General features: G+C 36.7%; 2 protein-coding genes across 5 annotated transcripts in view; one reads left to right on the top strand and one right to left on the bottom strand.

The window, feature by feature from the left end:
• LOC140479869 (uncharacterized) overlaps positions 1–3,131 on the top strand; it is an 88,547-nt gene extending 85,416 nt beyond the window's left edge. For 2 of the 3 annotated variants that reach the window (XM_072574197.1, XM_072574196.1), the window contains exons 22-23: positions 2,004–2,037; positions 2,111–3,130. In XM_072574197.1, coding sequence (XP_072430298.1) covers positions 2,004–2,037; positions 2,111–2,123 — 47 coding nt within the window. In that variant the 3' untranslated portion in view covers positions 2,124–3,130. Of the gene's footprint in view, positions 1–2,003; positions 2,038–2,110 lie in introns of all 3 variants that reach the window. The other variant, XM_072574198.1, reaches the window with a different exon arrangement.
• Positions 3,132–4,537: 1,406 nt separating this feature from the next.
• The window catches only part of prkaa2 (protein kinase, AMP-activated, alpha 2 catalytic subunit), a 34,164-nt gene continuing 16,809 nt past the window's right edge, over positions 4,538–21,892 (bottom strand). Inside the window, exons 6-9 of one of the 2 annotated variants that reach the window (XM_072574194.1) lie at positions 21,335–21,559; positions 19,988–20,492; positions 16,159–16,285; positions 4,538–12,334 (exon numbers count right to left, since the gene is read on the bottom strand). In XM_072574194.1, coding sequence (XP_072430295.1) covers positions 12,093–12,334; positions 16,159–16,285; positions 19,988–20,492; positions 21,335–21,559 — 1,099 coding nt within the window. In that variant the 3' untranslated portion in view covers positions 4,538–12,092. Of the gene's footprint in view, positions 12,335–16,158; positions 16,286–19,987; positions 20,493–21,334; positions 21,560–21,892 lie in introns of those variants that run through there. The other variant, XM_072574195.1, reaches the window with a different exon arrangement.

Raw genomic sequence — 21,892 nt, 5'->3', positions numbered from 1 at the left:
AATGTATGATTTGAAGATGCCAGTGTTGGACTAGGATGGACCAAGTTAAAAATCATATAACACCAGGTTATAGTCCAACAGGTTTATTTGGAAGCACTAACTTTTGAGGTGCTACCTCTTCATCAGGTGGTTTCAAGGTTTGCATTGGGCTATGCTGCACAGATTATTATAGTCCCAGCTATGATTTTTGGTTAATGATGAGTTTCACTAATGAGTTTGAGTGGTAGTAAGATCAGTGCATATGATATTAGTAACTTTTGTTAGCAGTTTCAGTTCCCAGTTACTGGACCACCTTGTGCTTTTGGAGAGTGTGCAGATGAGAGAAACTTAGGTGCGGCTTGATTTTAGTCTTTACACATCTCTGCATGTCGTATATTTGTCCAGGAATAGTGACTACTTTTTCCTACATGTGATGAATAACTGATTGGGTAGTGTCCCAGCAAGAGCCTTTTTTATTTCTGAAAGATAGGAATTTCTTGTCAATATCATAGTCGTCTTCTATTAGTCACTCATTTTGTATTGGTTCATGCAGTGTTGGCTGAAATTATTTTATTGCCATCATTGTTATTTAACTGTTCTCTTCCTGATATTTTCTATTCTAATTATAATTACACTGCTTAATTTTCATTTCTAAAGTAAATGATTATCAAACAACAGCACTGTGAATGTTTAACAAAGATTTGCTCCAGCTTTGTGAAATTCCTTTATCAGGAGTTAATGTTTATAAGTAGTTGATTCAATAGTTAGGTTCCTTAATAATTCATGCAACCGATACTAGGCTTATGTTTAAAATAATTATATAAATAGGTTTGCCATTTCTCAGTGACCGATAGGACAAGTACCAAGGAACACTTTTTTTTTAGTTTGTAATCCACATCAGGTGGAACTCTGAACAGCTGTTTACCACTTTTAGGTTTTAGATAGTTTGAGATAGAGTCAGAGTTATACAGCATGGAAGCAGACGCTTTGGTTCAACTCATCCATGCCAACCATATAACCTATATAAATCTAGTTCCATTTGTCAATACTTGGCCCATATCCCTCTAAACCCTTCCTATTCATATACCCATCAAATAAAATTCCAACATTTTAAAAAGGTATCAGCCTCCACCACTTTCTCTGGCAGTTCATTCCATACATGCTCCATATTTAGGTCCCTTTAAATCTTTCTCCTCTCACCTTATGCCCTCTAGTTTTGCACTCCCCACAACCCAGGGAAAAGACTATCTATTCACCCTATCAATGCCCCTCATGCTTTAATAAACCTCCATAAGGTCACCCCTTAGACTCCTGATGTTCAAGAGAAAATAGCCCCAGCCTACTTAGCCTCTCCTTTCAGCTCAAACCCTCCAACCCAGAAGCATCCCAGGAAAGCTTTTCTGAACCATTTCAAGTTTCACAACACCCTTCATATAGCAGGGAGACCAAAATTACACACTGTATTTCAAAAATGGCCTAATCAATGTCTGTACAGCCACAACATGACCTCCCAACTCCTATACTCAAAGTACTGAGCAATAAATGCAAGCAAACTAAGTGCCGCCTTCACTATCCTATCTACCTGTGACTCCACTTTCACAGAACTATGAACCTGCACGCCAAGGTCTCTTTGTTCAGCAACACTCCCCAGGACCTTAACATGAAAGTGGACAAGTCCTGCCCTAATGTGCCTTTCCAAAATGCAGCATCTCTCATTTATTTAAATTAAACTCCATCTGCCATTCCTCAGTCCATTGACCCAATTGATCAAGGTCCCATTGTACTCTGAGGTAACTTTTGCTTTGCTGTCCACTACATCTCCAATTTTGGTATCTTCTGAAAACTTACTAACCATACCTTCTTTGTTCACATCCAAATCATCTATATAAATGATAAGATAATTTGTTACATAAAATTGGTGGAAATAAAAATGCTCTCATTGTTTTTTTCCCCAAAACAGACTGCTTAACAAATTGAAACACTTCTACAAAAATATCTGATTGTGTTTTGTTTGTTTCTTTTAGATGGTTATGTTCATGTACGGCATTTAATATTTGGGTAAGGACCATTTTTGCTTAAAATAATAAAAATTCATTTAAGTTCAAACAATGACAGCTCTTTTTGTTTACAGAAACCAGAATTAACAGGAATGCTACGGAAGGAAATGAACAGAAGTTATTTTGAAAATTGATTCATGGAAGAATTTCTGTATATACTATATTTATAGCTATTACTTTAATCCACAGTCATTTCAACAGCACATCAAAATGCCTGTCTATTGCAATGTAAGATATTGAAAGAACAAACACAATATGAATTCCAGAAGGATTATTTTTAAAAACGCTGGCAGGATATGGCAGATAGTGTCATCAGATTGATAACTATCTGAGCCAGAGGCACATTAATGGGTATTTGAATCCAAAATAAAACACATTTGACTGAGTAAAATGAATAAAATATAAAACAAAGTGCGCTGATAACTTTGGGTGACAGGTTTGTGTTGCAATTTAAAATGACTGGGCTACTTGAGACTTTTACTAGCCCAACAAGAAAATAACCATTACAGGTTTTCTTCTTGCTGTTGAATTTTACCTGTCCACATTATGGTGGGAAACTACTTTTTTTTAAGATGTGCTGCTATTTACATAATGAAATTCACAAAGTACGAAGGTGAATTGCAATGACACAAGTGTCCTGTGAATTGAAACCCATCTAAGGGGGTATGACATTCTGAATTTAACCTTACACACTATTTAAATCACTCCAAAAATGATTTTTACTGATCAGTTTCCAAAGGACAAAAGGTAACTTGATCTTTGGGAATCTTGACCTTTTTCACTAGCATTTGTGGTCTTTTGTTAATTGGCAGAACACTTGCCACTCTGAAGAACACTTGCAGTTACTGTAGACTTATATTAATTATTCACGTTTCATCTGTTTCTGGGTGCAAGTAACTTTCAAAATCAAGATCTTATTAATAGCATGAAGTCTTTTCTAAAATTGTATACTTAAACTCCATCATCGTTGAGCATTAATATGGTCTATTAAACTAATTAAGAGAATATAGTTGTCCTGTGACTATTTTGTAAATGGAACTTCAATTCCATTTGTTGTTTTTTAATTCTACCCCAGAACAGTTGTTATTCCTTCTAGCATCTGTGAAAAAGATTCATGCCAGTAACATTCAGTTCCAAGTACACCTGGAAAAGGGTCAATCAAGCTGGATTGTGTCTTTAGTAGAATATATATATATATTATATATATATATATATATATATATATATTTTCCAGTGTGAAACATAGGATTTCTGGATCAATGATATTGGAGATGGTGCACCTATTTTGTAGACTGAACACTTAAGGATCTAAATTTTCTAGTCAGAACGCAAAGCACTAACACAGGTTTGTTTTTTAAGCTGTGACACCCGATTCCCAGCAGAATCATCCCCAGCGCAGGTTGTCAGATGGAAGGGAGGACACCAACCCCTTTTTAAACAGGAGCAATTGTATTCACTTGCTAAAAGTCCAAGTGAGTTAGCAAATGAGTGATCGTAGAAGGATGGCAAGAGGAGTGAGGTGCATAAGTTTTGCAGATCACTGTGTTAGAATTATTTTAGGGTAACTTTACAGGAAAATTTGGTCAAAGTCTACAAATTTGCAGAGGGCTCAGGTCAATGAAAATCACACCCATAAAGTTTGTATGGGAAACTTAATGTGTGTGAGTATACACCAGACTTCCACAGGATCCTGACACACATTTCTAAACATATGTCTTATTTCTGAAGATTCAGGTCTAGATCTTGCTGGAGGAACAGCTGGACTTGTATCAAACTGAAACTGATAATTTTGATGACTTTTGAAAGCTCACTGGAAATTGAGATAGTGGATTGCTTTTTTTAAAATTAACAATTAGTGCTGACAACAACAGCATTCCTTGTGGTAGTGGATTAGTAACTAAGTAGAAATGCTACAGTAGTGTTCAGATAATTATCCAGGGTATTGTGCAGGAGCTCAAGATTAGATAAATACTTTAAAAAAAAAGTGAGGGTATGGAGATGCACTGTCAATGGCTATTAACAACTTTGGCATTACTAGTTCATCATAAAGGCTGTTGTGGAGCCTGATCAAATAGGGCACACAGAAATCAAGATTCAATGGAAAAGCTGGCTAGTTAAATGCACACAGATAGAAAGGAACACAAAGTTTCATTTACCCTCAAAGTACTTATAGGTAAAAGGAATTTTAACATCCATTGTACCTGTTTCATTGACTGCTTCCATGACTCCTTTTCTTACAATTATTGCTGCATACCCACAGCAACAATGTCTAATCAGTCTACTTGCTGGTCTGAGAATTAAGATCAACAGTTAATTGTTCTAACCAGTTGGGCTATCATTTGCTGAAAGGGTGCTGATTGAACTTTCATGCCATGTTTAAGCCCTGTCATTAGTTCAAAGTGGTGGGTCTTATCCATTAGGGGTAGTGAACTCAACAAAACAGATTCATCCTCTGATTGCACAGATGAAAAGCAATGATAGATAATTAACAATATCTTTTATTAAAGTGCAATTAGAAACCATGATAATACCTATATCATGCAATAAATTACATTTCAGAAGCAATAAGTTGCATGTGTCATTATGGTCAACATTTTCTTATCGTCACAAGCGTACAAAACTCATGAACTGCTGTCAAATTCAGTGCTTTCTGGGAAAGAGTAGTGGTGAAACTAATTTAAAGTATAAATTGGTACACAAGTATTTAATTGATAATGAGTGCTTTAATGCTAGAATACACAGTTCCTAAATCATAAGAACTGACAAGGTGTGTAGTTATAGGTATGTAGTTATAGGTATGACAGATCTTTTGATATCAAAAGGACATTTCAAATAACAATCATTCTTTGAACTTTACAGTTCTCACCCTAGTTCAAATGTGCAAGCACCACGCCCCTTAGAAACTGGAATGGGATCTTCACAGCAACCAGAAGAGAGAAACCTTTTATTGAACTCTGGCCTTAATAAAAATGCATTTTATAATGTTTTCAAAATACATAATAGCCATGTCCATAACAGAAAATAAGATATTTGTTAAATGAATACCAACAAAATAGACATGTTTAAAAAATTCTCAGTTCAAGCACTGAATGTACATTAGCCTTGCTGCTATTATCCAAGCTGAAAAACTGACACACTCAAATTTGAATGTTGGCTTTAATACTATGAAAATTCATTAGTAAGCCCAATAAGCAATAATGCAGAGGCATAAGAAATATAGGTAGAATAACACAATTTAAATACTGAGTTACAGCTTGAGGCAGTTTATTACCGTGCACCACTTGATGTGAGTGCAGATTGGAAAACTTCCACTTCACTTATTAATAACTTAATAAAATCATGTTTTGAACAAGCCCTTCCAGTTTAAGGTCTGCATTCTTGAAAGTAGCTTCAAGCCAAACAACCTGTTCTGTTCCCTCTTTCACATGACCTTAAGTGAGAAATTTCATTTGCAAAATTTTTCACAAACTAAATTATGACAAATTAATTTGGCCCATCTTAGTTCATCCAGCCAGAATGAAATTATTCCCATTACAGCATCCAAATTATTATTACAGGGACTTTTGCCTTCATATTCTAGCCAGGAGTCTATGTACTAGTCGCACAGTGATAATAAAAACAGTGACATCAATTCTAAATTGTTGTTTACAGGTTTGAATCTTTGGCAATGTCAATTTAATGAGAAATAGTTTTCCAGATTTAGCTCTTCTATCAGACAATTTTGAAAAATTCCTATGATTGAAACTAGAATAATCAGAGCACTTTGCTCATTTAATACCATTTTGTCTACTAGGGTAGTTGTTTAATTAATTATTTGGATTCAAGTGGAAAGACTCCACAGCCCAAAGTTAGCATTAATGACAAGATAAAAACCGAAAGAACTGCGGATGCTGTAAATCAGAAACAAAAAAGAGAAGTTGCTGTTAAAGCTCAGCAGATCTGGCAGCATCTGTGAAGGGAAATCAGAGTTAGCATTTTGGGTCCAGTGACCCTTTCTCAGAACTGTTGAGTTCTGAGGAAGGGTCACCAGATCTGAGCTTTAACAGCAACTTTTGTTTATTAATGACAAGATTTGGCTGAGACTTTGGGTCATCCAGTTTGGCACAATTCCCCACAGATTCTGACTGACTTTACTCTTTCCAATATTTACAGCTTTAAAAAAAAATCCAATTTCCTCTTGGTGTTAGCTCTCAAATCTTTGTGATTCTTCATTAGTACATATTAGATTTTTGAAATTCAGTAAAACTATGGCAGTTAAAACAGCATTTTTAATAACTATCCAAAACTAGGCATTGAGATTAACATTAGTTTCTCCTCTTTGCACATCAAAAACATGAAGTAAAATGTTCCACAATTTGTAATTGAAGAAAATACAAACTGTAGGATAGAATGTTGAAATATCATGCTTTTTACTTCTGCACGAAAACATTAAAACTTTTCAGTTACTTCATTTCTGCAAATAGGAAAGAAAGTACATTCTTTGTATAAATACATAACAGCAAGACATAATGAATAAAGCTATCATAATGATCTAATGTTCAAATCTTAAGGCAACCATAGTGCACAGCAACAAGGACTAAAGTCAGTCCAATTTTATTATGTGCAACAGCTCCAAACTGCCAGTGTGTCAACATGCAGCACTCAATTTCACAGCTCATGGCAAATCAGGGTACACTTAATTTACCTTGTACAGTCCTTATGTGATTTACAACCTTTCATAGCAACCCTTTTAGCAAAATCTGAATACATACAATTTGCATTCTCATTGACAAATACAATATTGTTTGACTCCACAAAAATAAAACATCAGTTCCAAAGCAATATCTGCCAGCACCTTAGGTCATTCCTTAACAAGACAATTCAATTAGTTCACAAAGCAGTGAAGCATGCAAGTCTTCAGTCTAGAAAAAGTCTAATTACGAACTAACAATCAGGGAAGTGTGTTTACTATTTTGTCCAGTAACGCCGAGCTAAAAATTCTGTTCCTGCGTGGTATCAAGAATCTACTACCTCCCTGTTTCTATTTGCATCATAATTGTCAGATCACTGGAAGAAACTGTACACAAAATGTCTGCTCCCAGACAGACATTAAACAAAAGGCAACTGAAACACCATGGGAATTAAGTTGAACTGAATGCATTCTAAATCCTTGCAGAAATTTAAGTTGTTAGTATTGTTGAGTTTGTAGTGTAGATCTTTTTTGCTTAATAATTCAGTAGTATATCCCATCACAGTGGAATATGCTTAATCTAATTCCATTTCAACTACTCTTAGTGAAATTGTAATTTGAATTGTCAATTTTAACTGGAACTGAAACAAAAAAAGCAACAAAGTGAAAAACTAAAATACCTGATCAAACAAATTACATTTCAAGTATTAACTCCAATACAATTAAAATGCGATTGGGGACTTAAGAGAAAAAAACAATTATCACATAAATCACACCTTCAAATATGGTTATTTGATGGATCTGTAAAATATAAGCAGCTAAAATCTAAATAGGTCATGAAGTGACATCTGAAATCACATCAATCTAAAATTCAGAAAAATTCACTCAGTTACCAAGTTTCAATCCTCAAACTTCAAAATGAAACGGATACTCTTAGTGTCCTTTGCCGTAAGCTTCATTTGCTGCAGAAACATGCAAAGAAATGTATATACTCAAAGCTACCTTTTCAACTGAAATGTACATGCTTACGAAGTTGCTTTCCATGCAACTGATAATCTTTTGTACTATACTTTGTTTTCTAATGTACCATAAAGTTGCTATATATTTATAAGACAGGAACTTACTTGTCTAGTCCATCCAGTACAGCCTATTGCTACAAGGAGTGGAACATACTGAAAAGATCTACTGATATGAATGACATTTAAAATACACAGTGTGCATGCTAACGCATGTGTTATTTCTTCATTTCAAGAATGAATTACTTTAAAATACTAAATAATAATGAGTCAGTTCTTTATACTTTTGGTGACCCTTGATCACACAATGCCATTCATAGAAGTTAAAAGGGATGAATCATGTGATTCTGCTGTTTCACATAAGAAATTCACCAGTTCAGAACCATCATTATTTCTTAACACATGGTAAATGCATATTTTAGAAAATGAGGTGGGGAGGAGAATTAAAGGAATAAAAAAGAACTAGTATATATATTGTGTAACTCAACATTTTGGGACATTTCAATTACTCTTACATAGATTATAACAACAACTTTTATTTACATAGTACTATAGATGTAGTAAAACTCCACAAGGTGCTTCACAGGAGCACTATCAAACAAAATTTGACAAAACCAAAGTTTACTAGGGCTGATGACCAAAAACTTGGTCAAAAGAGGTAGGTTTAAGGAGAATCTTAGAAAGAGAGGTAGAGGATTTTAGAGGGAATTCAGAACCTCAGGACTTTGGCAAATGACATCACTGTCACCAAACGGAGTGATTAAGATTGGAATATGCTTCAACAGGCCAAACTGGCTAAATGCAGCCATCTTGAATAATGTATGCCAAATCAGATTACAGGAGATAGGGTTCGAGAAGAGGGAGGTCATAGAAGCATTAGAGCACAAGGATTCCAATTTTAAAAATTAATGTGCCACCACAGAAATAGCCAATCTAGTTCAGCAAGCATGGGGGTGAATTGAAGTTGGTGTGGATTCGGACATAGGTAATTAAATTTTAGATACGACCAGAGAACAATAGGCCACTTTGCCCTCTGAGCTTGCCCTGTTATTCAATAAGATCACAGCTAACATGATTTTAACCTCAATTCTAGATTCTTGCATATTACCAATAATTTTTCATCACCCTGGTAATCAAGGAACCACCGACCCTAGTCTTAAAAAAAAATTAAATAATTTGCATCCACTGCTTTTCAAGGAAGGGAATTGCAAAGACACTCAACCCTTAGAGAAAAGAATTCATCTGTTTTAAATGCACAACCACGTCTTTTTAAACCATGACCCCATCGTTCTGGACTCCCCCAAAAGGGTTAATATCCTTCCAACATCCATTCAGTCAAGTCCCCTCAGGATCTTACTTTTCAATTAGTCACCTTTGATTCTTCTAAATTCCAAAGGATGCAGGCTTAGGCTGTCTAGCCTTTCCTCAGAAAGCAATCATTTGTTCCAGGCATTAGTTCAGAAAACCTCTGAACTCTTTCCAAAACATTAACATCCTTAAGTACTGTAATGAGTACTATACACTTCTCTAGATGCAGTCTCACCAATGCACTGTATAAGTGAATCATAACCTCTTTACTCTTCTATTCAATTCCCTTCACAATAAAACACAACATTCTCTTACCTTTCTTGATTATGTGTAGTACCCTAGATTTACAGTGGGTTAGGATTGAAGGCTAACTAGGTATGCACAGGGATAGTAAAGTCTAGACATTCAAGGGTTTCAGCAGCAGATGAACTGAGGGAGGAATAGAATCCCTTTCACAACTGTTTCCTATACATCAATGTTTCAAGAATATATTTAAATTCTCCTTAAAGCCAGTGGTCGGCAAGGTTAATAAAATTAAAACAAAAGGCACAACTTTAAAATAATACCTGGGTCTAGGCTACAAAATCAATTGTAACAGTGGAGTAATAATCAGCATCAAGGTACTACAATTGAAAAAGTGGAAATTTTAAAAAACTGTATGGATCAACCTCTTGATTGGTATTTATTGAACCCTGTTGAAGATGCATGGGATAATGCTGTCCTAAAATGGGAAGAAACTTTGATATTGGTAAACCTTCTGAAGAAAACAACTAAGGACAGGTAAATTTGAGGATGAGGAAATAATACTTCGATTGCCAAGACTCCATATGTGTAGCATATGGTTACCTTCCATTCATTAGTCTATCCCCTCTGCTCAGGCATGATTAAACTATTTGCATGCAGACACCTGACAGTTTCTGAAACGACTTTATAGTAAGCGTTTCTGAATTAGTGTGGATAATGAACTTTGTTTTCGATGTAAAGTGTGATTCATTCACAGTTTTGTGTGTGACCCAAATGACTATTTAGAACTGGGGAAGAGAAACAATCTATAAAAGAACGCATAATACAAGTTACAAAACCTTAGGGGAAAAAAATGCAAATATTTAGACTTCAACTTGAGTATAGATGCATAATTTTGGCTCAGGTCTGCAGGTCATTATGATGGTTCATTTAAGTTTCATTAAATTTTTTTAAAATTGCAGAAAATTATGCGTATACTTTTTTTTTGCTCTAAAGCATACTTTGAGACTGTTTGGGCTTATTTTCTTACAAGTCATTATGTTCTACAAGTTACCAGGAAGGGGTCGAACATGGACTCTGGATGCTGATAGGTCTTCTGTCCCTCAACTGGTAAAAGCTGGGTTGATGACATGAAAACCTCTTGCTCAGAAGCTCATTTGAATGGCTATGCTACCTAACATGGGAAGTCATGACTGAGATTCCAAATGACCATTTCCCCTGCCACCAACTCCAGCAACATAAACCCAAAATAAAAAAGAATAATAGAGCTAGTGATATGGCACATCTGGAGACCTGGCCTAAGTACCAACTTAGAGGGAGTACGTTAGAAGTCTGTAGATTTTCACATTTAGATTCATTGTAAATTCTCTTAAAAGCATACAATATCTTATCATACTCGAAAGATTAAACTCATTGCTGGAACTACTTCCAAAAATCAAAAAGCTGCAGGGGATTATAATCAATATCCTTTCCTTTTCAGTTAATTAAAACCATGAGCATTGATAACTACCAATTAGGTGGTACTATTAAGCCTGAAATACAACTATATGGTCGAAAGATCGCAATGGTCAGGAATATAACAAAATGGTGAATTTTGGGAGGTTGCAATTAAAATTGAAAATACAATATATTAGCCAACCAAAAGAAATTCCATGGGAAGCAAGGAAAGTTAGGTGAAGTATTAACTCCAAGTGCTTCCCCATTTTGCAAAAAAAATTATAATCTAACCTTAGATTTACTTGATTTATTGTCAAATAGGCAAATCTTATAAAGCAGAAAACCTAACAGTAATTTACTGGTCAATAATGTGTTAGGACAAAATGGATAGTATTATTAATCATCAATATAATCAAAGGACCTCAATTTGGGATCTTTATTAAATGTTATAAACGTCAACTATTTATATGACAGTACTTGTCATCCCAAATTGTACTCTAAAGATATAGTACGTATATTTAATTAAAGTTCATCATTCAAGCCACGTTTCACCAAATTGAGCTGACTATACTGTCAACTTTAATAAATCAAGTGAAAGATACACTGTGCAGGAGTATTCATGTGAGCTGGAAAATATTTATAAAGGAGTGTTTCAAAGAATCCAAGCTAATTTTGTTTGTGCAGAGAACCCTTCTGGTTATACTTAAAAATTCGACAAGTAAATGTAATTCCGCCATCAATAAAACAGCAGTAGAATAATCCTTAACAGCTGTATATAATGTAACTTGAGGATTTCAATTGAGCCATTTCAATTTTAATTTTAACTTAATTTACCTCAATTATTTATAAAATTAGAGTTTTAATGTTATAGCTTTCTAGCCACAACTAACCTGAAGAGAAATAAGCATTTCCATCCACACTCAGCCTCAGCAAAGAATGAACTGCCACAGTCATCCACTTATCTAAAACATCGTATGATCATATGCCAAGTATTTAAAACATGCTTTATCCGTTCTTTAACATTTTTCGTAATTTATAATTTTGTAACGCATTACTATGTTAAAACGAATGTTGTTGCTTTTCAACACCTTTCCAGATGTGTTTGTAAACCCGTATAATATCATGAATTTGGCTTGCAAAACAGGTGCAATAATAAAGCTCCACAATATTACTGCAGTGTTTCTAAATGGTAATGCACAAACGTTACCTTCCGCCGCCACAATACCAAAGAAACAAAAGCACCAACTGCAAACTGGCATGATCTATAACCAGTGCCAAAGTACAAGACACACACACAAAGTGGAAGGGTTGTTTTCTTACAATTTTTTTCTAGGTTAAAGAGCTTATGCTCTTATAAATTATCAGGAAGTTGATTTTATTTTGTCAACGAGCCAGTGTAGTAATAAGGCTAGCACACATCTCAAAGAAATCCATTGTATGACTTCCATTTCGGGGACTTATTGAACTCAAACATCCGGTCAGAGAAGTGGGCAGTGATCCAACGGGAGTCAGTGGCTGACCATCAGTAGCTGCTGCATCAGAACTCAGTCTTGGCCTGTGCAGCAAAGCTGCGGATCCTGAACGTTTGGGAGTGGAAGAGCCCGACTTTTGTTCCATAATATCGTCTAATCATTAGGAGCAAAAACACAAAGAAATAAACACAAGAATTTAGAAATAGAAACAAAATGCACAGGTATACTGATAATGCAAACATAACAAACCTAACCACGTGTTCAGAGGAAACTTTCCGCTGAAACATTTATCATCCAGATGTGATGAACTACCATTTATTTTCAACATTTCAGCTTTTATATCAAATGAAAGAGAAATAGTCTGAATGTTACAGCAACCCAAAGCGTAAAGAGAAGCCTGGAACTTTCTTAAAACTTGCACTTGAACAGCAGCATAACTATGACTTCATGTCATAAACTTATATTCAAATGATTTACTGCAGAACTTCCACTAAAATTCTTTGCCACTCAGTAACATAGCTCTGCCTTCACCCAAAAGAATAGCTCACACAAATATCTCAAATTTGTATCACGTCAGAATGGATTAAATTTACACATTAAATTTATAATCCAAGTTAAACATTTTTAAGATTATTACAATTTGCATTAAAAGTCAATGACTTCCACAAATTGCACTTATTTAAATTTTTGCAAGATTTGTGAAGGTTTGTAGCTCAGGTTGAGGTTTAGGGTGTAGGTTTGCTCACTGAGCTGTAGGTTGATATCCAGACATTTCATTAGCGGGCTAGGTAACATTATCAGTGGCGACCTCCAAGTGAAGTGAAGCTGTTGTCTCCTGCTTTCTATTTATATGTTTGTCCTGGATGGGGTTCCTGGAATTTGTGGCGATGTCATTTCCTGGTCATTTTCTGAGGGGCTGATAGATGGTATCTAGATCTGTGTGTTTGTTTATGCGTTGTGGTTGGAGTGCCAGGCCTAGAGGAATTCTCTGGCATGTCTTTGCTTAGCCTGTCCCAGGATAGATGTGTTGTCCCAGTCGAAATGGTGGGTTTTTTTTCATCCGCGTGTAGGGCTACGAGGGAGAGAGGGTCGTGTCTTTTTGTGTCTAGCTGGTGTTCATGTATCCTGGTGACTAACTTTCTTCCGGTTTGTCCTACGTAGTGTCTGTGACAGTCCTTGCATGGAATTTTGTAGATGACGTTGGTTTTGTCCATGGGTTGTACTGGGTCTTTTCAGTTTGTTAGTTTTTGTTTGAGAGTGTTGGTGGGTATGTGCGCGACTAGGATTCCCAGGGATCTTAGTAGTCTAGCTGTCATTTCTGAAACTTCTTTGATGTATGGTAAGGTGGTTAGGGTTTCTGTGTGTTTGGTCTGCTTGTCGTGGTTTGTTCTTGAGGAATCTGCGGACTGTATTTTTATGGGTATCCGTTCTTCTTGAATACGTTGTACAGGTGGTTCTTCTGTTTTCTGAAGTTAGTCTGTGCTGCAGTGTGTGGTGGCTCATTGAATAGTGTTCTGATACAGTTTCGTTTGTGCGTGTTGGGATGGTTGCTGGTGTAGTTAAGTATTTGGTCAGTGTTTGTCGGTTTTCTGTACACGCAGGTTTGTAGTTCTCCGTTGTCCTTTCTTTCGACTGTGATGTTCAGGAATGAGAGTTTGTTGTCGGTTTCTTCCTCCTTGGTGAACCTTATGCCTGTGAGGGTGTTGTTGATGATGTTAAATGTCTCTTCTTTCTTGTTTCGTTTTGTGATGACAAAGGTGTCAGCTACATAGCGGATCCAGATTTTTGGTTTGATGGTTGGTAGGGCTGTTTGTTCTAGTCTTTGCATTACCGCTTCTGCTATGAATCCTGATAGCGGAGATCCCACGGGTCTGCCGTTGGTTTGTTTCTAGATTATGTTTTTGAAGGTGAAGTGGGTGGTGAGGCACAAGTCCACTAGCTTCATGATGTCTTCATTGGTAATGTGATTGATGGTGGCTGGGGTGTGTGTGATGGTCTCTTCTAAAAGTGTGGTAAGTGTTTCCTTTGCCAGGTAGATGTTGATGGAGGTGAACAGTGCTGTTATGTCGAATGAGATCATCAACAACACCCTCACAGGCATAAAGTTCACCAAGGAGGAAGAAACCGACAACAAAAACTCTCATTCCTGGACGTCACAGTCGAAAGAAAGGACAACGGAGAACTACAAACCTGCGTATACAGAAAACTGACAAACACTGACCAAATACTTAACTACACCAGCAACCATCCCAACATACACAAACGAAGCTGTATCAGAACACTATTCAATGAGCCACCACACACTGCAGCACAGACTAACTTCGGAAAACAGAGAAGAACCACCTATACAACGTATTCAAGAAGAACGGATACCCATAAAAATACAGTCCGCAGATTCCTCAAGAACAAACCACGACAAGCAGACCAAACACAGCCAGAAACCCTAACCATCTTACCATACATCAAAGAAGTTTCAGAAATGACAGCTAGACTACTAAGACCCCTAGGAATCCTAGTAGTGCACAAACCCACCAACACTCTCAAACAAAAACTAACAAACTGAAAAGACCCAGTACAACCCATGGACAAAACCAACGTCATCTACAAAATTCCATGCAAGGACTGCCACAAACACTATGTAGGACAAGCAGGAAGAAAGTTAGCCACCAGGATACACGAACACCAGCTAGCCACAAAAAAACACAACCCTCTCTCCCTCGTAGCCCTACACACGGATGAAAAAAAAACCACCATTTCGACTGGGACAACACATCTATTCTGGGACAGGCTAAGCAAAGACGTGCCAGAGAATTCCTTGAGGCCTGGCACTCCAACCACAACGCCAAAAACAAACACACAGATCTAGATACCATCTATCAACCCCTCAGAAAACGAACAGGAAATGACATCACCACAAACCCCAGGAACCCCATCCAGGACAAACATATAAATAGAAAGCAGGAGACAACAGCTTCACTTCACTTGGAGGTCGCCCCTAGCCAGCTAATGAAATGTCTGGATATCAAACCTACAGCTCAGCGAGCAAACCTACACCCTAAACGTACTTAAATGTGCACCTACACAATGGTTAGCTATACTAAACTTTAATCTTCAGAAATAAAGACTTAACAATTAGAATACGATTGAAGACCAGATTGATTTCCACCTTTTTTTATGATCTGCGACATGCTAATGAAATTTTTCAGACAGAACAGGAAATCTGGCTTAAATGGCAATGTAACATGCCAGTTATGCCATTTAAATAAATTTTAGGCCCTCAGTTCTGACTTGTCAAAGGTGTACTGTAGTTTTAAACATCATAGAAGTGACACCAACATATACTTTCAGCAGTTTTGCTTTCCAATTTGCTGCATTTCAGCAGCAATTTACTTTTCGGTTTATTCAACATTTTCACGCATATCTGAAATGCCAATGCTTACTTAGCATTTTATCTAACTGCATTATCATTGCCTCCCGTAGATTATCAATCTAGTCCTCACTGCTAGCCTTTTAAAAATATCTACGCAAATGCAATTTTCTGATAAGATAATGCATAGGTTGACTGCAATGAAGTGAGGAATATTTTTCATCCTTAAATTTTACTTGTTCAATTGAATCTGTTTCTTTCTCTGTTTTTCTACTGAAAGCTCAGCTCTTTCCAGTTTCCTGCTCTAAGAACCAGATTTACGTCCAAAGATTAACTCATCATGACTTCTCTTAAATACTGGTTGGCGTGTATGCATTTCTGGCACTTTCCATAAACGCACAGTTTGAAGCGTTAATTTCCTAGACAGTTAAGAGTGACTTTACACAAAACAATGATAACAAAATAATTTTTCACCAGGCAAGTCTTATGGAATTACTGACATGAAAAATATAAAATGCTGGCTACTGAACAACAGTATAATACTCACCACATTTTAGTTTAGTTGCAGATAATACAGAAGAACACAAAATAAAGCAAATGCCTTCCTTACCATCAATGCTCATGAAATCTAGCAGGTAGCTGCGATTGTCAACTTGATACAGCTGTAAACTCATTTTCACGTTGTTCCCTGTCACTGGATTCTTTCTACGCACACGCAGATGGTAGGGATTCACCACCTTGGAAAAAGTAATTTATTATAGAAACATGACATAGCAGAGTCCAAGGCACCAATTCTGATCAAGATTAATGCTCCAAACCATTCTGGGACATACAGTTAGAGAGGATGAGAGGAACTTATTCTTATAAGCAAAACATCACCCACAAGGGCGACCGGAGGTGAAAGTAATTTACTGCTCAGAATCTGAATGCAAACCACTGTGTCATTAAAAACGATACTTAACAGGATTTGGAAAAAAAGATTAAAAAGAAATAGTTGAAGAAATCCAGTTCAAGCCTTAATGCTGAGCTTCACCACATTTGGAAACCTAAAGCAGAAGCATTACATCTGAAGGAAGAACAGAATTCTGCAGATTTTGGAAATCTAAAATAAAGAGAGAAAATGCTCAGGCACCATCTGTGAAGAGATAGAATTAATCTTTCACTAGAACTGTAAAAAGTTAGAGATGCAATAAATTTGAGCAACTGGTATGTGGAACAAATACAAAACACAGGTTTATGAAATGGAGGAAGGCAGAGAGATTAAATGATAGAAAAGTTAGTTTTACAAGCCAAAGGGAATGGTGTTGGGACAAGATAAGAAACAAAATAATTGGCCTAGAGCAAGTATGCTGCTGATTCAAAGTGAAAAGAAGAAAAAATAGGAAAGAAACAAAATGTGAGGCCAGAGTATATGGTCTTGAGTTTTGAAAACCGTAAAGCATCCAATCAAAAGACAAGGTGGCACAGTGGTTAGCACTGCTGCCTCACAGCGCCAGAGACCCGGGTTCAATTCCCGACTCAGGCGACTGACTGTGTGGAGTTTGCACATTCTCCCCGTGTCTGCGTGGGTTTCCTCCAGGTGCTCCGGTTTCTTCCCACAGTCCAAAGATGTGCAGGTCAGGTGAATTGGCCATGCTAAATTGCCCGTAGTGTTAGGTAAAGGGGTAAATGTAGGGGAATGGGTGGGTTGCGCTTCGGCGGGTCAGTGTGGACTTGTTGGGCCGAAGGGCCTGTTTCCACACTGTAAGTAATCTAACCTAAGTAATCTAATCTAATCTAAGGTGCTGTCACTCAGCTTACATTGTGCTTTACTGCAACAGAGTATCAATCCAGAAACAGAGAGGTCATTTTGAGAGCAAGGTGAAAAATTAAATAAAAGTTCTTTAAAGCTGGGGATCATACCTGTGGAATGAATAGAGGTGTTCTGTAATGCGCTCACCCAATTTGCAATGGCTCTCTGCACTTTAGAGGAGGCCACAATGTGAGCAAATCAATTGATTTCCTGATTTTCTTCCAGTTTTAATGAAAAGTTATTAGCCCGAACATTAACCATTTCTCTTTCAATATGCTGCCTGACTGCTGTGTATTTTCTGCATTTTTTGTTCATATTTCTGACCTAATGCAACTTTGCCAGTAGGTAATTTTTTTTCCCCAAAATCTTAGCAATCTGAGAAATGTTTCACCATTAAACTGAAGCTGAAAAATGTAAACATATCAATCTATAATGCTGAAGACATTTGCAGTCAAAACCATTTTCACCTGTGCCATTTGATGTGCTGTTGACACAATGTGATTAACAAGACTTCCATTTTAAGCTTCTACGTTCAATAACAAAAATTTCTCACTCTGATTGAGAAAATATAATCCGGTCAGTAAATTCCTGTATTTTATTCTTCTTCCTAACACTTTTCACTTTCCTCCTACTTAAGTTTCTAATGTCTGATTACAAATTTTGCAATATCTACTGTCTCCCATGTTAACATTTACTAATAAAGATTTTATATCTATAAACTACGAGCTAAAGTACATGTATTTTAGAACGTAAATAAAAATTCAAATTGTACCATTCATTTTTCTAAAAAAATGCAAACTTTCTGGACCTTTGACTGACATTGACCCAAGTGGTATTGTTTCAACATGTTCTGTGCAGTTAGTAAATATATGACCTAATAAAACTATTTCAAATGTGTATACTTGAGATGAAGGAATAGTTTAACACACTGAAAGGCATGTCAGACAGTGCAGCTGACGATTTCCTCAGAATTGTTCTGAATCCGCTGCTGTAGCTTCAATGGAAATACTATTTATAAATGGAATTTTTACTGCACTTCCAACAAAGATACAGTAGGAGCAGTTCCAAGGTAAATCCTGGCCTGTACAAGTGAAAATAATTTTCATGGATTAATTTAATTCTTAATGTTGAGTTTATTTCATTTACCCAATTTGGATATAAAACTATCTTATACTTAGTTCATTTTTAAACTCATGGTACTTTTCCACTTAATGAAGTTAGAAAAGTATTTAGCATAATTAAGTAAACAATAGCCATTACCAAAAGGCCTTACAGTTAAATTATGTCTAACTTGGATACTTGTTATGGGCTCAACAAATAATTCAAAGAGTTTAAATCATATTATGGAAATTTGAAGACTGAAATCAACATAAAAAATACAGAAATTAAAAAAGTTGCAATCATTAAATGTGATCACAAAGCTGTCTTATGACTGGAAAACTTCAAATTCCTTCAGGAAAAGACACTGGCTTTCCTTACCACTTCAAAATAGCTTAGAAACCACAAACTAATCTGGTTCCCGCTTAATTAACTTGGAGAAAAAGATCTACAAAGCCATTCTTTTGATCAATTGTTTAAAAAGGTCAAACAACACCTTTCTGTGGCAGCTTTGGACTGGCAAATAAATGCCAACCTTGACTGTAATGCCCTCATCCTATGAATGAACTTTTAAGTATATTATGAAATGTCTCAAAGTAAGTGTGTATGCAAAAGAGTTTTGTAACATTGTGAAACTTTTTAAACAAAACCTAGTCAAAGTGTGGTGAAAATTCAGACCACAAATAGTTTTACCATACTCCTACAAAGTTACAGCAGTGAAACAGGAAGAACTCCAAATACTAAACTATTCGTCATATCTTTCACCATATTAAAAATAAGTTTCGAGAAGGTACAAAATGCAAGAGTCACGTTTACGTATTCTAATATTTATACATGTCAAGTCTGAGTCATGTTCTTCATCTTATTTCTTTATTAAAAAGTACAAGTGGAAATGAGATGAATCAAAACATCATAATGCAGCCCAAATCATTAGAAGAGGAGTGAAGTGTATCTCATTAGATTAGTTTACTTACAGTGTGGAAACAGGCCCTTCGGCCCAACAAGTGCACACCGACCCGCCAAAGCGCCTACCACCCAGACCCATTCCCCTACATTTATCCCTTCACCTAACACTACGGGCAATTTAGCATAGCCAATTCACCTAACCTGCACATGTTTGGACTGTGGGAGGAAACCGGAGCATCCGGAGGAAACCCACGCAGACACGGGGAGAATGTGCAAACTCCACACAGGCAGTTGCCTGAGGCGGGAAATGAACCCGGGTCTCTGTGGCGTTGTGAGGCAGCATTGCTAACCACTGTGCAACCGTGCTGCCCACTTCAAGTCACGACTACACAAGCTCTCAATTCCAATCATTCCATTATTAGAAGTACTGCACAGATCTTTTTTACAATGAGGAACAGGGAAAAGGAGAATTAAAAATGTGAACGATAATTTATCCTATTCCAGTGACACATTTTCAGACAATTGATATCAGTGGTGTTGGCTGAGGCTTAGAAACAGAAGAAAAGGTATAGAGAGACATGGGGAACATGACAAAATACCTTAAAAATAATGAGTTGTGCTTTTAAAATCTGTTATTTCTAACCTTCCATTCATAATCCAACTGTCGCATGGCTCTGTAGACTTCTGCCATTATATCATATGGTTTACTCTGACTGCGAATTCCAAGGTGCCATTTTGCTTTCTTCAATGCCATTGGTTTGGGTTTAGTGGTATTAAGTGCATCAAGTGGACAGCGTGCCTTTGGGCTGTCTGCCATCAGAGGGGGCATGCGCTCAGGATGGGCTTTGACTCCAGGTGGGATATGTAACCCATTATCATCCATAAACGAACCTGTCGGGGGGCTTGATGCCAGGTAAAACTCACTAGCTTGATTCATAATTCTCCGATTGTCAATAATAAGATGGTAAGCAACAGCCAGCTGGTCTTGTGGGTCACCACTATATAAACTGTTCATAACTTCAGACTCGGTAGATTCAAACTTTTCACAAACTTCCTTCACTGCATCTTCATCTATGACATTGGAATCGTACGCAGGGTCCTCTGGAAACAGGTAAGTTGGCAAATCTTGTTTAAACCATTCGTGCTCCCTGTTGGTGAAATGATAATGGAATTTTAGTTTTCACTGTGCTACATTAAGATAACAACGCAAAACAATACTAATCCTTTCAGACTTTCTGTCTCACATCAGATTATAGTTTGGGTTGGTGTTTTTAACTTCAGATCAGTCATGTTGGATTGCAACTGTTTGAACTGAATACAAATAGTCTTGTATGCAGTGTTTTCTGTATCCAGATTCCCCTCCTTTTGTTTCTCTACTTATTGCATTTTGCCTCTCCATTTCCATTCCCTCTCCTCTTCATTTGTATTTTCTTTCCTCTTTCATTCAGTCAAGTTCCACTTCCCCTGTCCTTTTCAACGCATTCCACGGTCACATTCCAGATCTCAATGTCCTCTTGCCAAATCCCCAACTCACTCCTATCGTCTGGGGACATTCACAGAAATAGCAGTGCTCACTCTCATTCCCATCTTAAAAAGTGGAAATATATTTACCCAGATTAATTCCCAATGAATAGTTGATGCTAAAAATGCAATTCATTTATTTATCTAAAGAGCACCCACAGTGTGTCACCTCCTTTAAGTGGCCCTGGGATAATAAAACAGTGAATGAACCCTTATGACATGGTTATATTGAGACAAAGTTATTTTATATTATAATGATAGCCCATCAGTTCCTTAGAGGTGAAAGTATCATAAGGTACCCATATTGCTCAGCCAAAGGCATGAGAACAGATTATACCTATTTTGCCTTTCAAATTGCAGACACTGAGATATCTGGCAAAACAAAAGATTCATAACCCCTTAAAAAGGAGTGAAAGACTGAGAAGACATAGTGTGGGCAAATATTGTATATAAGTGTTACAAATCATACCTAATGTCCTTAATGGTTGCCCTTTTCAGCGGGTCAACCTGTAGCATATGCATGAGAAGATTAGCAACTGAGCGGTTCAGATACTCAGGAATATAAAATACACCACCACGGATCTTTTTGAACAGTGTTGGCACATGCTCATCATCAAAAGGCAATGTCCCACACAATAAGGCGTAAAGAATCACACCGCAACTCCAAAAATCCACCTCTGGGCCTGCATACAACCTAATAAATGAAGAAAATATTACTATGACATGATCTATTATGTTTTTGCGTTCAACAACTTAGCCCGTACACTGAATATAAAATAAGTGGTGGAACAAAAACTACTTTATTTGCAATGATGTAGTTTTATATTTTTCTATACAATTTGATCAGCTTAGACTTCTTAGAGAACAAAATAATGAAGAAAACAACAAAATAATAGAAAGAGAGTACAATAACCAGTTCACTCCAGTTGAAGTGCTTACAGTATTGCATTAGCCAGACTCTGGAAGATGCTGAAAATGAGATGTCAAGCATTTAACAGATTAGCATTTACAAAAAGTGAAAATGGAA

The sequence above is a fragment of the Chiloscyllium punctatum genome, chromosome 7 (assembly GCF_047496795.1).
Source record: "Chiloscyllium punctatum isolate Juve2018m chromosome 7, sChiPun1.3, whole genome shotgun sequence".
In the NCBI taxonomy this organism is placed as follows: domain Eukaryota; kingdom Metazoa; phylum Chordata; class Chondrichthyes; order Orectolobiformes; family Hemiscylliidae; genus Chiloscyllium; species Chiloscyllium punctatum.
The sequence above is the reverse complement of the archived record's forward strand: the minus strand, read 5'-3'. Positions and strand labels throughout refer to the sequence as shown.